The sequence below is a fragment of the Aulonocara sp. 'chitande type north' Nkhata Bay genome, linkage group LG20, assembly GCF_057382095.1.
Source record: "Aulonocara sp. 'chitande type north' Nkhata Bay isolate Kocher_YH1m ecotype deep benthic linkage group LG20, A_spYH_male_GT1.1, whole genome shotgun sequence".
NCBI classification, from domain to species: domain Eukaryota; kingdom Metazoa; phylum Chordata; class Actinopteri; order Cichliformes; family Cichlidae; genus Aulonocara; species Aulonocara sp. 'chitande type north' Nkhata Bay.
The window spans coordinates 24188268-24206364 of record NC_141363.1 but is presented as its reverse complement, the minus strand read 5'-3'; the positions used below and the strand labels follow the sequence as shown (position 1 = coordinate 24206364).

General features: G+C 41.0%; 1 protein-coding gene across 3 annotated transcripts in view; it reads right to left on the bottom strand.

The window, feature by feature from the left end:
* plxna2 (plexin A2) overlaps window positions 1–18097 on the bottom strand; it is a 166775-nt gene that overhangs the window by 91907 nt on the left and 56771 nt on the right. For all 3 annotated transcript variants that reach the window (XM_086278460.1, XM_086278458.1, XM_086278459.1), the window contains one exon: window positions 1590–1724. In XM_086278460.1, coding sequence (XP_086134586.1) covers window positions 1590–1724 — 135 coding nt within the window. The remainder of the gene's footprint in view (window positions 1–1589; window positions 1725–18097) is intronic.

Sequence of the window (18097 nt, the reverse complement as noted above, 5' to 3'; positions counted from 1 at the left end):
CAGGGCTATATTCTGAGCTCATATTCAGCTTAATACCGCAAAACTGATCAGACAGTGCAAATGGATGATGAGCCAAAGCATATTGCAAAAGCTACCCAAGAGTTTATCAAGGGAAAGAAACTGGATATTCTTCAGTGAAGGCATAACAGCACAACATTTGATGATCTGCATGGCTTCTAGAATTTAGGCAGCCACTGATTGCAAAAGATTTTCATTCAAAATATTTCTATTTAAAATAATGTTAGCTGTCTAATTAAATTTGGGGCTCTTAAATTGAGGGACTATGTATTGTTGTAATTCCTAAATAGTTATTGCAGTACTTGTTAAACTCCTTAACTCCTTAAATTAAAGCTTAAAGCCGGCACTCCAGTCACATCTTGATTGCTTTTAGAATCCAGAATGGTAGTGTGCAGAGGCAAAATTGTGAAAACTGTGTAAATGTCTGAATATTTGTGGCGATGACTTTAGCAAGCTTTAGCAAAAAAAGATAAACTAGAATTATAATCTTGGAATATTTTTTGCTCAAAGTACTGAGCTGTTACTGGTGAAGTGATCCGACTTTGGCTTTATTGTTATTCTCACATCAGGTAGGCAGCTAGAACTGTGCAACTTTTCAAGTGTTTGTTTTTATATATATAAAAAAAAAAAGAAAGTGTAAGTCATGTGCTGAAGGATAAAAAAATAACGTAGTACTACATTTACGGCTCCGTTTTCCCGTCTCTGAATTGGACATCATTTCAAAATTACTCTTTTACACGTTATCCATCCACCATGGATTCAACCCATAAGCTAAAGCTGGGTGTGTTAAAAGAAGAGATAAGAGGAGAGGATGGCAATCTATCACCTCACACTGACAGCCTTGCACGTTGTCTCTCTCTAGGGCTGCTACGCTGCCACGCTCCCCTGCAGCTGCTCCTCTCCTCTTCTCCTCCTGTTGTCATCTCTTTTCCAAGACACCATGTTTTCCCCTCCTTTGCATCTCCTCCCTTCTACTCTGCCCTTGTGTCCCCTTTTACCCTTGTGTCCTCGCACTTCTTCTACCTGTTTAGTATGTCAGTTGCATTGATGGTTATCAGCTGCTGCCCACCCAGACTGCAGTGCTGTGTCACTTCATTAGAAGTGTGAAAAGATGACCTTGCACTCTGTCTCCATTTTTTTTTCCTTTACTCCTAAGTCGTACACTCCTCCAGCTGTCCCTTTTCCATCATCACTCTTTCTCCCATGCTTCAAGCAGCCAGTCAACCTGCCAGTCTCTGCCCTTCTTCTCCTTCATCCACTCTCATTGTACCTTATCTTTTCCTCGTCTGTCTATTTCGTTTTCCCTGCCCTCATTGTTCTCCTTCATTATCAAATGCTGTCACAATGTCCCCTGCTGTGCCACCCTGGTTATTTATAGCTAACAGTAGGTGGTGGATTGCTGATGTTGAGAGGTGGGCCATCTTGCGCCCTGCTGGAGCTCACACATTCGCACAATATTCCTGACATTTCGAACATATGCATACAGAGACAAAGGCACATTAAAACCATCTCTTCTTATGTATGGACACTTGCGTCACATATTTTCAAGCATGCAGCTTTCAAATACCTACCTGTCTCTCAGACATGACGTAGAGGTAGTTGCGGTCAAGAGAGAAGGCCATATCCCTGAGGACAGGGCTCCCATCCTTGATAACCGAGATCGTTTCATACTGAACACCACCGTGAGGAGGCCCATCAACACGAATCTGACAAAAAACAGAACACAAACAGGTCAGATTTAGCTATTTATACCTCAGTGACAGCAGGAATAGTAAAACCAGATAAAAATGATTGACAGGAATGACAAACATGATTCATTTTTTTTGTTTTTGTTTTGAAAAACACTGAAATTATTTAGCTACTTGAAGTTTCAGTTGGAGGTGGAGATTCTCCTTGAGGATCGCTTCCACTAGAAAGAATGAATATGAATATGACATAAAAGCTTTTTTATAATTGCCAACAACTGTGCAACAAACCATAATATTTTCATAGTATGAGGTAATGTAAGTCCTCTATAAGTTCCTTGTAAGACGGGGTTATAAAAACTGTGCGGAATTATTTGTGGATATTATTAGACCTTTGTGAAACTTGAGCTGTGTTTTGGTTTTCTCTTTCCCTCAGTGAATGATGTATTTGCTCAGGAAAGCTTTGAACTTGAAGCCAAGACCACCTTACTGCAAAAGCAATGGAAAAGAATTTAAATGACTTATATTAGGCATCTGACCCAAATGGGCCAGTGCTAGCCTTCGTCATTCATTAGATCCCCTTGGCCAGACATAAACAGAACAGCAAATCTTGAGGAGCAGCATGGGTTGTCTAAACTTGAGTGGGGGTTTTCTGACGTTTCTGTGATGTCACATGTCACTAGGCCCTCCTCCAACCATGAAAGCTGATGGCTTTATCATCTGTCCATCCTTGCATGCCTCCATCCACCCAAATATTCATCTGTTTATTCAAACAATGACAGCACCAAAGAGCTGTCAGGCTCACAGAGGGGAAAGTCAAGGTCATATGTCTGTCAAAACAAGATCTACAGCGAAAGTGGGGGGGGGGGGGGGGGGGGGGGGTGAGAAAACGAGTGCACGCACAAACTGTTGTGTACGAATGTGTGAGCAAGACCATGTGTCAAACTGCTGGATGATCAAGTAAGAGAAATGTGATTTAAGTTCACACAAAATCCCTGGAGCTCTGCCTTCAAAGCTTGAGGGTTAGTTGGGTACACGACAGCAGGCACCACAGTTAAGGAACAAAGCTCAAAGTGGTTAAGCCTTCCATGGCTGACCTACATCTGACCTTGGCAGACTAATCCAAACATTGACAACAGGACATATGTGAAAACCATATGTAGGAGGAGAAAGGCAGGATGTGGGGGCCGTGCCAGTCTTCATCTGGTTACTGACACTGCAGTGTGGAGGGAGACCTCAGCAAATATGCTCATCCATAAAGCATGTCGGCACTGTTCTGTTCACTACTGTGTCAGTGTGGGTGTTGTGAGTGCATTTTTGTGTGTGCACCCGTAGGAGCAGTCTGTCATGCTGTGATATGTGTCCTAGCAGGCTGCCACTAGGGATCACAAGATAACCCGACCTTCCCACTGCAGGCCTGCAGTTCATCTGAATCAGATCGCTATCACACAGTCTCTCACCACTGTCCAGGGGCTTTTAAATTAACATTTGGCCAGAAAGAGACTCACATACAGAGATGTCTATGAGTGTGTGAGGAACAAAACCTCTACTCTCCAGACACTTTGTTAAAAGAAGAACAAACATACTAGGCCTACCAGCAACAAGACAGTAGAGCTGCTCTATTAAGGCAAAAATAGTTTTTTGTGTTTGCTTTTGTGTTTTTGTTCAATATAAAAACTACAACCATTTTACACGATCATTTTATAAGGTTGGGTGACTGGTCAAATATGTCAGGAAATGGATACATCTATTGTAGGTTGTTGTTTTCTATATTTTCTTTTCAATTGTATTTTGATTATTTAGCCTACATATTTAGTGCACTTTAAAATAAACTTGATTATTAGTGATTAGCGTATTAGGCTCAGTTGCTGAATGTGCACCTAGTCCCCCTGCTACATTCGGCACTGACAGAGAATGTGCAACTTTTTTATTTTTATTTATTTATTTAACATATTACACAGCATAATTAACACAAACAGAATGAGGTACACTGATTTTAATCAATAATAATTTTCAGCTTATCTTGTTTTTATTGTAGCTGTTGGAGCCAACATTAAAATTGAAAATAAAATTAGATTAGTTGCCCAGTCCTGTTTTAAAAAACAAAAATAATAATAATGCAAGTGCAAGACTGTTTACAGAGACATTGTATTAGTGACTGGGTACGAGGGAAGAAGATTCACTAATACTCTCTTTCTCACTCTTTGCTTCTATGTATGCTTTTCCCAAAGGCTTATAGCTCACAAAGAAAACCGAATAAACATTATTGACAAATGACACTCTCACCATCCCACTATGTAAACACAAACACATTCACATCCAGATTTTTTTTTCCCTTTTCTACAGCAACTGTAAATCTTGCAAAGACTATTATATTAACACATATGTAGACACGCTGTTAGAAAGTATAAAAAAATATGAACGTTTGTGTGAATTGGGTCAGTTAAATACAAGTACTTTCCAGAGCAGACTCACCTCTGGGTGGGCGAATGAGAGAAAAAAGAGAAAATGAAAACCCAGAGCAAGTAAATGGAGGCACCAGTGCTTAGTGGACCAAAAATAATTCTGTCAAAGACTCCCTCTCTTTACCACACTCCCACACTACTATTCCACCAGTCAACAAAATGTACCACCTGAGTAAGCGACTCTCATGCTCAAAACATCTTTTTCTCAGCATCGCTTTACTTCAACATTTAGCCTGCTCTCTCAGGTACTTAAATCTATCCCATCTTTGCGCTGTACGACCTTGCATTATTTATCAGGCCGGGTGAAAAAGCTGCAAACAAGTTGGTTTCATACCCTCAACTGCCTCACAATATTACTGCCCCTCTATTTTAAGACTGCCCATCCATGGAAACAACCCCTGATACCCCAGAGAGCTCTCCTTTGGTCTGTCCTGGCCTGACATGGTTCCCTTTTCAACACCACAGCCATTAGCTAGCCTCTCTCTATCACCAGCATTGGAGAGCTGCAACTGAGTATAGTTGAGTAAGAGGGGAAAAAGTGAAGATGGATGAGATTGTTGAAAAACAGTCTACATTCTCCCCCGGGGCCACCACGGGCAGCTTTATGTTGAAGAGAAAAAACAGCGCTGTCATGAATGATGAAAAAAATATGATCACGGTGAAAAGATGAAAACAGGCATCATAAAAACTTGAAGCACACAGATAGCTGCGATACTTGGTTTTAAAAATCCAAGCCCCTTAAAACTATCATGAGGCAATAGTTTAATTATAAAGGTGGTGGTGTATTTGGCTTGAAAACTTCAATATGCACATCTGGACTCCGCAGGTAACCAGCATCTTTTGCCATGCTGCCAGAACCTAGCAAAAACAACAGATTAAAAAACAACAACTTTTGCTTTTATTTACAGGCTTTCTGTCACAGCACCTAGTCAGCATTAAATGGGTAGCTGTTGGGGGTGGAGAGTGGGGCTGGGGTGGTTGGCCAGCAGGGAAGCCATGGCAGAGGCATCAGAGGCCTCCCCTTGTGGCTACAAGGCCCTGTGCCAGTGGGGTGCTTTTGATCAGACCATGTAAGCACCCTGAAAAAACGTTTGAAGATTGACCAAACTCCAATTCAAATTGCCCTTCTCCTTTTTTCCCTGTCCTGTTCTCTCTCTCCCTCTCTTTCTCTTGCTCTCTTTCCCTTCCTGGTCTCTCTGGTTTTGAACACTGTGCCAGACACTGAATCCCCAACTGCGAGAGTCCATGTGAAGCAATTTGCTTGAGTGCGGAATAAATCCTGCGTAAAAAGTGCATCAAATGTGTGTTTGCAGTGTGTTGTGGATGCTGCTGTTCTACAGTAAAAGGAATTGGAAAGAACATTAAAAAACAAACAAACTGCAGTTTCATCAAAAAGAAAAAATCAATATTAAATGTAATATATGCAAAATGCCAAAATGGTTTTGATTTGGTCTCAAAATACAACCGTGAAGTAACATGAGATGTAACAGTATGTTCATGTCTATAGATTGATGTCTGTTTCACAGCTTGCCCTGTTCCAAGTGTTTGTTCAACAGTAGACGCTCAATTTCTAAAGAACTTTTCTTCTTTAATGGTCCAGCTGCTAACTATTACCTGAGAACTGTTTTCTTTTTAAATATGTGTGGAAATCTTATTTTCAAAACTTAGCCTTGAGGGAGGTTAGTGTTCTGAAACAAGACAAGCATGTGTACAGCTCGTTGCCAAGACCAATACAGATCCAGAGAGTGCACATTATTTTACCACCAGATTTCAGCTAGCAGAGCAGAATGTAACCCACATATGAGAACCTTTACCAAACCACAGAGTACAACACACTAACACCTTGCATTGGGATAGAATTAAGTCATACTGTAGGTCTTCCACCTACATGTTGTACCAAAATAGTAAAACAAGAGTTGATTTCTAGGAGATTATGCTCTTATGGCTGAATCTCAAAGAGAGAGAAAGAGAGTCCCTGAATAACCTATCTGGCAGCTATCTTCTGCATCTGCGCTAATCCAGTTCAGTAGTCTTGAGTGTTGAAGTGATAGGCATTGCCTTTATCTGCTTGATCCCACACACTGGATTAGATTCTGCTAAAGTACACCACCGCACACTTTCACACGCTGTCTCAATACACAGAGATACCACAGAGGCAGCTATGTTTAGGTAAATGGCACTTGTATTCAGTTAAGGTCAAATACAGTTTAAAGTCAACCAGGAGACCTGACATAGACCACGATGGACTTTCACTAATAAAGCCCAGTTTCTCTGATAGAACCATTCTCAGTCTTGCCAAATAGCCTTGAACGTGGTGTTGAGACTACCACCTCACACCTTGGATCATATGACAATTGATAAACTGCTGAAAGCATTTTAAGCGCCAGTGATGCTTCTCATGATTTCAAAAGCTTTTGTGATAGCCAAAGGTGCTCTTATGCCATCAGGTTTTGCATTGCAAGCACACCTTTAAGAAAGAAAAAGACCTTTTCCACAAGCTCAGAATTTGTCTTTTACCTTAAAACCCCTCCAATGCATGAGAATATCAAGGAAACAGCCTTGAACTAGAAACACCAGAAAGCTACACTAAGCTCACATAAATATTTTTAGATCTGTTACACAGAAGTGGGAAAAATGGTGAGGTGTGCTGATAAGACTAACCTTCTGGGGATGGCCCACCATCCACCAGTCCAGAGTATTGAATACGGCAGTATATTTTAAAGATGCTAGAGTCCAGAAAATTATAGACAAGCTGTCCTTTTGCATCTGTGGTGTGACACACTAGGTTTAACTAACAATGTGATTGATCTCAGTCTTCCAACTCCCAAAAGCATGCTTAATGTACAAACAGCCCCTTGCCATCAAATTGAATATCACTACATATTTATTTATTGTTTTTCAACATGCATGGTTACTTAAGGAGGCTTTTTTTTTTAACCTAAACTACAATATTTTCCAAAACATAATCAATGTAGTTTGGTGCATAAACCTAACCAAGTATGTTTTAGTGCCTCAACTTAGCTACTGACTAGTAAAATGTTGGTGCAAATGAAACGAATCAGAAAGTGTAAGTCATGGAAACAAAGTGAACAATCAAAGCCAAACAAGACACGAACCATGGCTGACAAACGTCTGATTTACTACACCACCATCTCCCAACCTCCCAACGCAGACTTTTTCCACTCTTCAAAGGAAGACTGTTATCTCCAAATCCAATACTGCCAGGTCTGGTGGTATAGATCTGATATGCCAGTAGCTTCTGACAGAACGGCAGAGTTTGACGCCCTGGGATATGTTGATATGGACACATACTAGATGAAGTCAGATGCTTTAGCCGTGAGATTGGGAATGTATCACTAAGAGTGGACTGGTGGTATGAGTAACATTCGGGAAAAAATTAATTGCCAACACACTAGGAATAAAATACCAGTAAGACACCAATTCATTCTGATTTTAAGGACATCAGTAAAACAGAGCAGCATCTTCATGATTGCAACACCTTGAGTAGTCCTTCAAGGAACACAGTCAATGAGCAGTTTTACAGCCAGACAGACACACAGCTGGTTATGTTCCACACCTTGCAGAACCCTGTGTACCAACGAGGCTCACTATGTCTATTTTCATGTTTGTCCTGGAAACCCAGCTTGAAATGTAGCAGGCTGCTATTGTATTTCTCTACTTCAGGTGGAATAGGTTCAGGCTATTCAGCTGCCTGTGTGCGAGTCTCCCCCACCCCTTTTCATCCCTCTCCTTATTCTGCACACTGGGAGAAAACATGGAGCCTCTCTCCGCCTTGATAACGCATCTAATCCATCACCAGTGTCAGGCTGAAGAATTCTGGTGTCAGTAGCGAGCGGCGTGTAGAAATGTCCTGTGTATATGTGTGAGAAGACTCCCAACAGCCCAGTATGCCATCTCTTTTGTTCCTGTTGTACAATATAAGCTCCCATAAGGCTTATGTTAGCTTGTGTCAGTTCCCATCGGAAAGACTGAGGCTGGAGAGACTACATGTTGGTGAGGAGGAAAACACAAGAAAAGGCAGGAAGAGGGTGAAGAGGAAAAGGAAAGAAAAATTATAAACAATTACAGAGTTTGGAAAAAATGTAAGCAATAAAGCAATTTTTAAAGAGGTTACATATTAGTGGAGCGGGAAGAAAATGAAAATAGACATTGGAATTAGGATAATCACAAGAGACATCACTCTTTTTGTAAGTGGAATTCCTTTCCCCTCACCTGGCTCATACAGTGGCAGTATATCAGCTAAAGTGACCCGAGCCTACAAGGGGCAATTACTTCACATTTTTGGCAGGGCACCATAAAGCCTATTGATTTGGCTCTACGCCCCATGAACAAAGCAGTTAACCCTCTCCTCGACAGCACCTTTTCTCATCTGTTTGAAAAGGAAAACAAAAGCCTGCCCAGACGCCACAACAAATCACACATGCTGACCATTCAAATGGCCATTTTTTTGCTCCCACTAAATATCAGTGAGTATCACTAGCAAACATTCTATTAAACTGACTTCCAGAGACCAATGGTGCAATTTGCCGTCTGGATAATAGCTATATCCAACACTCGTTCAATAAAGTTTTAGCTCTGCAATATTACCATCTCTCTCGGTCACATAATTCACAACCCAAAACATGATTATATCAGCACTTTCTTCTGTTTGCCCCCGAGTAAAAAAAGAAACCAGAGACCACGGCATGCATTAAGGGGTCTGTGGTGGGATGAGATCAGGCCTCAACTCTAATCAGCCCAAACACATATTAAGCACAGCAGCACAATGTCAGGCCTATATTTAGCTCCACATTAAAACACTGAACAGAGACCAGCATGCTGCTGCTGATGGACACAGTCCAGAAAGGTTCACAGAGAGCAAAAACAGAGGGATGTGGTGGGAGGGATTTTCTGCTTAGCCCTTAAAAATCTGGGTTTGCTAGTATGATGAAGCTATTGTTCCTATTTGCCCATAGAAACTGTTTTTTCTAAAAACTGCATTCTGGCGATGCCAACAACTTTAAGTTGAATATATATGCAAAACATTACACGTTTACATAGCTACACATAAGCCCACACACAATTCCAAGTTACGAGCACAAAAATAACAGCTACCTCTGCGCGAAACCTCATCTTCTAATAAGGAAACGTTCTCTCCAGAGATTTCTTTTCTTTTAAAGATGGAGCATTGACTGATGCGATGTACGTGTCGAAAGAACAAAGAAAAGCTATACCTATTTTATGTGAGTAAATAAGCAAGGGACAAAACAATCACGAAACTATTAGATGCAGCAAACACAGCTACTGATGGTTAGACAAAAGTTATTAGAGGAATGTCAAACATACTGAACCAGAAGAAAATATCACTCTACTGCTTTCTCCCTCGGTGTACTTCAAAGTAGATCACAAAGATATTTGAATCAAGAAGTAGCTCAGAAGAGGTTCAGGTGAGGGGCAAATTAGCTGAAATCATTCCAATTTCTCCCACCGGATTTGTGAGATTTAAATGTGGGACAAGACTGCCAGGTAGATGTGATACTAGGAAATTATAGCCAGTGGGATCCGTACAACAAATGAGAATATAAAAGCACTTCAACCAAGACTATATTTTATACTTGTAATGTGTTTGAACTTGAATAATCTCCCTACATGTTTCATGGGGTGGTTTATATTACTGAGATGTACTTGGTAGTGGTAAGTGAACATGCTTTTGACGAATGCATTGTGCTGTGATAAGGCCTTGACACTCAATGCCGTCTTCATTAAGGCCATAATATTACAGGCGTTCTTTGACACATGATAGAATATTATAGATAGGCATGTAAATGAGACGAGAAGAACAGAAAAGGAAAAAGGATAAGACATAAGATTACACCTACTAACTGGATGTTATAGAAATAGTAATCTGAAATAATCATAGTTTTTGTTTATTTCTGGCACCATCCTTGATCATTATTGCACTGTGATTGCACGCAGTGTGTACTGAGAGCATTTTCCCCTCAGGCAATCTATTAAAAAATGATGTGTTTTTCTACAAGTTATTGATGATATAGTTCTCATGCCACATAAATACAACATATGAGCCACAGGTTTTTTTTCCCCTACATTCCCAGTTGTATACTGCACAAAAAAATAATAAAATAAGAATTACCATCATTATATTGTTGTCTTGGTATTTTTTACTGCCACTGGCTTTAAATAATCAGACATAATTTCAAAGTTTCAAAGGTGACTGTGTGGCTAAACCAGAGGTCCATCACCTTCACAGCCCATTACACCCTTCCACCCTAAATTTCAAACCATACCGCATGTAACTCTATGGAGACAGACATCACAACCTTTAACCTCTCATCTACCAACTTCCCAGCAACTCTTGAATAATTAGAGCTCCCCCTGTAAGTGGAGAGGGTAAGGACAGGGGTAAGATGAACACCACTCTGGGGACCTTTGACCTCTGCTGGCCAACAGAAACAATGCAGAAGGGGGAAGGGATAAGAACATGGGGTGGACTATGAGGGGTAAGGGTTATCCAATCAGTCCTTTTCAGCAACACAGTGATGCTACTGATGGGTTGAGGAGGGGTTGGGTGTCTGACCCTATTCAAACTATTAACAAGAAAACCAGGCCAAAACCCCTGTGCTGGACAAGGGTTGCCATAGTAACCTCTCTCCCCTTGGGCACAAGATCAGCAGGGAATCAGCCAAAACTGTGGTCTGTCTGCGTAAATACATGTATATGTCCACAGATATTCTTGGATATTTTAAAAAAAGCCGTTATGTCATTAATATTGTTTCAGTCATGAGGCTCAAGTTGAACTGATTAAGAGAGTGCGGTGCTCATTTTTAGTCTCCGTCCTTCAGAGGCCTTTTGATTGTTCCCCCGCTCCCAATTAGAACATGTGGTAAGATCAGCTTTCCAGGAAATTATAGCATTCCATCAGAAACAGCCTCGAGACTGAAAACAGGATACACTGGGCAATAATTGCAGTTAATGTTAATTAGTGTTAGTAACAACAACATACTTGGAACTGGTGACACAAACATACCTTTATAGTAAAAGAAAAAATGTACATGTCCCCTCTCTAAAATATGTTCCAACAGGCATGTCTAATGCTATCTGCAGATAAAACAAGATAAAGACTGTCAGGCATATTTCTTCTGTGTGAGAACAGCAGCAAACAGGGCCTTGATTCATTAGTCTGCTAATTAGAAAACACTGTAAAAAATGACTTATGGTACTGTGTTCTCAGCAATTCTATGCACATTTAAGAGATTTACAGGGAGGAACACAAACACAGCGTCAGACAGCCACAGGCTTAAAAAGACTACTGAATGCAGCTGTGTGTCTTTATTTGTATATTATACATGCAAAACAGCAACAGGCCTGAGTCTTCCTGTAGACCAAGAGATCAGAGATGCTCATCAGTAGAGACATGTGTCTGTGACAGAGGATTCCTCCTTCATCCCCCAAACACTCAGACTCAAACAAAACATCCACACACTCCTCAGTCCTCTCTTATTCCCTCGTAACTCATACACATGTTCTGAAGTGGCAGAAGAGGAAAATTGCTGTGTATGCAGAATAGGAAAGCAGCATATTCTCAGGTCAGAGTTTCTTTAAAAAAAATGACAGAGAAAGAGAAAATGTGTATATAAGCGTGAGTTTCTGTGTGATGCCAGCACATTTTGTAGTCTATGAATCTTCACTAAAGCTCTTTAAAAATGCCCACCAATCTTGCGTCGGGATTTAATGCCTGCTTCACTCCAGAAGGAATAGAGCAGCCAGTTAAAGTATGCTAATTCAGTGGCACTAAATATACTGCTTTAAATGTCAACCTTCAATTATTACATACACACACACACACACACACACACACACAGTGCCTCCCTTAAAACGACCACAGAATCATAAACATGCACACAAACAGCACACAAATCACTCTTGCACATGAACCTAGGGAATATAAATACTTGTACATCACAGCCACTTTATTTTATCAGTATCTGAATGAATAAAGGACATTTGTGAAAGAAGAGTATAAAAAGTAGCGGCATCAAAAAGGATTTCATTCATTTTACGGAAGATTTTGCAAGGATTAGACAGATGTACAGGAAAAGGGTGAGAAGAAAAAAGAGAGACAAAATTGCATAGTGGGAGAAGGCAGCAATGGAGCAACTCAGAGCACCAGTATAGCCACAAAAGCAGCTAGCAAACAGCCAGCACAAACCCTGACACTCCTCCGCAAACAAGGGTGACAGCACCATTAATTCTATTAACCCTATTAGTATTCCATCCTCATAGTTTCTCTGGGTCAATACACACCTCCATCACACTGCAAAGCTTTTGCTTCTCTTCAAAATGTAAAGGGAGTAGGGTTGGGTAATGGAGGGTTCAGGGATTGATGTATAAATGGGAAATGAGACAATGACACATCCTCTGCTTAGGGGGCAGTAACCACTGTGGTAACCATCCAACTCTGTTAGACCATCACTATATGGCACGATGAAGGATCTACATGTGACAGGTAAGGACTGAGGAAGAGTGAAAACTGGTACAAGGCTCTCAATTTGTCTACGTGTCACATTTTTAAAGAGTAAAGTGAAAAGGTTTTTTCAGTTGACTCAGAGGTCACCACATTACATTTAGATACAGTGCAGCATAGATTTTCTACACTAAAAGAGTGAAATCCAACCAGTACAGAGAGGAGGAATGATAACTGCCATTCATAACTATTTCACCGTGTAACAGAAACCTAAAAATATCTTTTCAAGTGTCTTTCTTGGTAAGCATGCCAGAGAAAATCAATACTGTACCGTAGCATAATTTGAAAAAATTGAACTGATTAAAACAGAAAAAAAAACCTGACAGTCAAGACAACTGTTTCCTTTTTAGTCTGACTGACTCTTATTTTTGAGTGATTTGGAAAAGGTGGCTCATTGCCTGCCCACATTCATATACCATACAAACGATGGCGGTTTGCTGCTGCAGCCGTTAGCAGGTTGATGAGTATAAAATTATATGAATCACATGCTATGGCAATTTGAGTCATAAAATCACAACCCAGTTTAAACCTAGGAGAGATTTTGTTCAACAGCACTCTCCGCCTCCAGCATCAAAACACTAAATGAGGAATTATCCTTTGAAAGAATGGTGTTTAACACCCCCTTCCCCTCCCCCTCTTCGTTACAGTTCAACAGATTTGTGAAAAATAATTCGTAACACAATGAAAGCTGTCCTGGCAGCATGTGGAGGCCAAACACCTAACTAAGACATATATAATGGTTTTTCACTTTTACCAACCCAACTTACGCCAGCTTTCTCTAGACCTTTATGATAAAAGAAAGATGAAATATAATTATATGAACCTATTCTTTTTGAAAACACAATAGCATTTAAGTAGCTTCTACTACAAATGCAACACAAGGTAAATGAGTTGAGGTGTTAAGAGCTTAAAAGCAAACCTCTCCTTCCATCTTATTCCCCTGTCCTCCCCATCTGCCTCCAGCCTAGGGTAGGTCATGAAGTTACCAACAGACACTAGTGTACCAAGTATGTAGGGCAGCACCATTAGGGCATTAGTGCCGGTCAGCAGCCAGCCAGTTTATGTGTGTGTGCATGTAAGAAATTAAGGATGTGCAATAACACCCTGAGGAAGGAGATACATTATGACTCTGTGCTGGATTGGTATATATGCTAACGATCTCAAAATTCCACAGAAATGAGCTAGGTGCCCACACAGTGTAAGGCTGTGGAGCACATGAATGTGCATATTCAAACAAACATGTGTACTTATTTTTAATCTATATTTTAAAACAGATTTTTTTTTTTAAAGAAATTAAGCAAAACGCCCTAAAATAGCCCCCTGCTGAAACAACACTGCTACCATGCTCAAGCACATACACCAATATGTGCTCTAGCCTTAAGCTAGAGTAAGAGTTACAATATAAAGGGTTGTGACAGCTCTCTTGCTTTCCTCCACATACACTACACAGAATAGCTACAGCAGTACGGGGCTATCTCTGGTGTTTCTGGAGCTGAGTGAAGAAGCAAGCATGAGCTTCCCTGCTGTCTGGCTTGACTGATTCATGCCAATATTACCTGAGGGATTAGCCATTTCCTCTGTATAAATCCACTTTTGTGAGGTAATGTCTAGTATTAGCAGCAGGGGCCGCAGAGGGTTTTGTTACATTAAAAATCATCTGCCAAAAAGCATGCAACACTGGCGTGAAATCCAAAAAGGAAGCATGCTACAGTATATTAGCGTTTTTCTCGTACTCTCTCTCAGCTCAGTCAGATTAGGCATGAGATCGTTTTCTGATGAAAGGTTTCTCTAACAGTGACACTATTAAATTCAAATTCCAAGGCACAGTAATTGATATCTTGATTTGAATGTGCCTCTCAAATGTGAGCTAACCTGGCATATCAGGGAAAAATCTCCTTATTGTTTTTAGCAAGCTAGAGAGAGGGAGCTGGAAAAACTAGGTTTGAAAGCCCACATCAAACAATACCCTTCTCTTTTTTCTCTTTTTCATAAGTTGACCACAGACTCCGGCCAGACGGCTCTATGTTTGGCTACCTCAGTCCAGATCCCCCAAAACCCTGGCTTCATTTTATTCCATAACTGGGCTTTATGGAAAAATACATGTTTTCTGGTTCTCTTTCTCTCCATGTCCTTTTCCTTGTTCTTGCTGCAAAAACCACATAAATGTTTGGGTCAACACAAACCTAAAAGCTCGTTTTTCCAGGGGGGGACAGGGGAAGAGTGGAGGCTGTGTGGGAAGGATTCATAGCACAATGATATAATGCGTCTGCAATTCTCCCGCCTGACCACTGCTCTTTGTTTCTCTAAAACAAGAGACTACATAACTGTGGCCTTAAAAAAGAGGAGGAAAGAGGAGGAGGAGGAGGAGGAGAAGGAGGAGGCGAAAAACTGGGTGTTTAGTTGGTTAACGGTTTTTGGCAGGCTGAGGGAGGTATTTTCTGTGTCACGGAGTGAGCAGACAGTGGATACTCCTTTAGACACACACACCCAGAAATATGCACGTATCTGCGCATGCATACAAACACACACATACACCCAAAGGAATTGTTAAAAGGTCATAGTTCATTCAAAGCCAGCCACAACGACAACTTGATTCACTTTCCATCCACACATACTGCTCGGAGAGAGAGAAAGAGAGTGGGAGAGAGCCAGAAAGAGAAACAGGAAAAGAAGCTGAAAGAAAGACATAAACTGGTATGGAATAGTGTACCTATCACTCAGTGTTTTTGTACGACATACAGGCTAGAACACACAGAATTAGAATAACTTTCAACAGAGAATGTCCTACTGCACCTAGGGGAGTATGAAAACAACGACTGAACAAATTAACCAAAGAAAAAATGAAAATGTAGTCTTCCAGTTTGATGAATTTACACAAAAAACAAACAAAAATGATTAAAGCTTTGCTAATATAATTTGAAAAGTTAGGTGCTGCTCCAGCACAGCCATTTGTCTATATGGAAAGCGTTGGGTGTTCATGCAGTTCTACAGTTGTCGCATGTTATTTCATGCATGTTTAAATTCACCAGGGATGAAGCCTGTCACTCAAGGCCAAAGGTCACAAAATCTCTTTATAAGCCATCTCATGTGAAAAATGAATGTGTTTGTTGAGGGTCAAGAGGAAACATAATGGGGCATGCAGGGTATCATGAACCATTTCCTGGAGGATATAAAGCTAATCCCTCATCTTTAGCCGACAGCGCGTCTTTAACCAGATTACCCCAATAATCACCTAAACATCAGTGGAAAGAACTAATTTGGGTGTCTAGTCATAACAGTTTCATGACATCAACCAATCCTGTGATACTTTATAAATTACAATGTCTAATCTACCGCGCTGTATATACGTAGGTCCCAGACATCAGCAAAGCTAGGATCACCTAGTGTAATCCTATGGGTGTAGCACAATAGGGAGTCATAATATCCATTCCTTACATGGCATGGAGCTAGTGCTGAGCAGACAACAACTATGTGTGTGTGTGTGTGTGTGTGTGTATGTATGTGCACTGACATGAGTCTAAGTCTGTGTGAGAGCAAGAGAGTGCATGCACACTCGTGTGTTAACGTTCATACATGCATAAATAGTTTTCTGTCTCTCGGGTGTCTTTTGGTCTGTGCCTCTCCACTGAACACACGTATGGGAGTTGAGGCTAAGGGGTGTTAAGGCCAGACAACAGCAGGGGGATGGGGTTAGGGATGGATGTGAGGAATGCAGAGACCTAAGGGCAATGACAGGGATGGACTGGGGTGAACAGACAGGCAGCGATATGGAAACACAGGAACCCCCTACCCACAGCTCCTCTCAAATGATCTCCTCGATACACCTCATCTGTCTGCCTCACACTTTCCATTTATTTATAGTTCCATTCTCTTGATGCTTTGGTAAGGCCAGCCAAAATGCAAATGACTATAAATGGTGCATTCCTTTTGACATCTGAAGGTGTGCGCCTGCATGAGGCTGCACTTTTGACTGTGTATATGCATATGCACATGTAAGGGATCCAGATGGCGTGTATACTAAAAGGAGCTGGCTGAAGCTATGAGGCTACATTAGAATTGGAGGAAGAGGGCATAAGGAGTAAAGTGGGTGGGAAAGAGGGTCACACATCAGCAGTTGCATGAAAGCCTGGGGTTCCCACTTCCTGCCAGAGATTTGTCTAACGGGAGGCCCTCCATAATTCAATAACAATAATCCCCAATGAAGGCCCAATAAAGAAGGCTGCTGTGGGGTGGAACTAACTGGCTGCACGCCGCCTCCTTCTCCAAACCATCCGTCCATCACTTATTGGGAGAGAGAGACTGGAAAGGCAAAATGGGGTAGTAGGGTGGGGGTCTGGGGAACAAGCCCAGCTGACATGCTGCCCGTAGCCAGCAGCCAGTCGGACACACAGACAGATACAGATCCCGTCTATCCCTCCCTCCTCTCCAACCTGCACGCCCTCCCTGCAGTCGATCCCCAGGCTGCCTCATCCTAGTGGAACCCCCCTCCCCGCTGAGCAGGAGACAGAGCAAAGAAGTGCAGCTGCCTCCTATAGTTCCCTAGATGACTGAGCAGCCATGACGGCAAACAACACAAAGACAAAAAAAATTATGCAAATGTGAGACCTACACAACCAGTATCCCCAGCTGGGGTAATCTATTGATCATGTTTTGGTCTGATAAATCACCATTCTTTTAGTGTGTTGCGATAGCTGAATGACTGGAATCCATAACATAACATTATTGTTTATGATAACCATTTTCCAAACAACGCATGACCCTTCCCCGAGCCCTACAGTACATTGAACTCTGAGTGGAAAGAAGAAACAGGACACTTAGAATCATTGTAGAATAACTGTTATGAAACAAAATGTTATTGTGGTTAAAAAATGAAGTGCATTTTAGGCTACATGCATGGATATGTTTCGGTTACAGTAAATCTGTGTCTGTGCCTGTGAATCATAATGACTTCATTAAAAGCTTATCTTGCTTTATAGCTGCATTAAGATCATTAGAAGTATTTCAGTGTGTGATGCATTATATTGTTTGGCTACTTGGTCAACTAGTGTCTGTGCAAACCCATTACAGTTACTCAATTGTAATGACACAAACAATAAAGTAAATGGCTTGGTTAAGACCAAATTGCCTCCTATGCCTTTATTGGACCCAGAGATACAATATACCAGAGAACAAAAGGTAACTAAGGTGTAACTAATTAAAGTAGATTAAAGAATACTACTTTCTCATCTGCACTGTGACTCTCATTTTTCCACAGAAATGAAATTTGTTATTTCAATGTACAGTGTGTTTAGTTAACTTATCTGTGGAATCATAATGAAATGCTTTTCAGTAAAAAGTGCTGTTCTGCTGGAAATTACCAAAATCTCTTATACCCACTATTCAGGAAA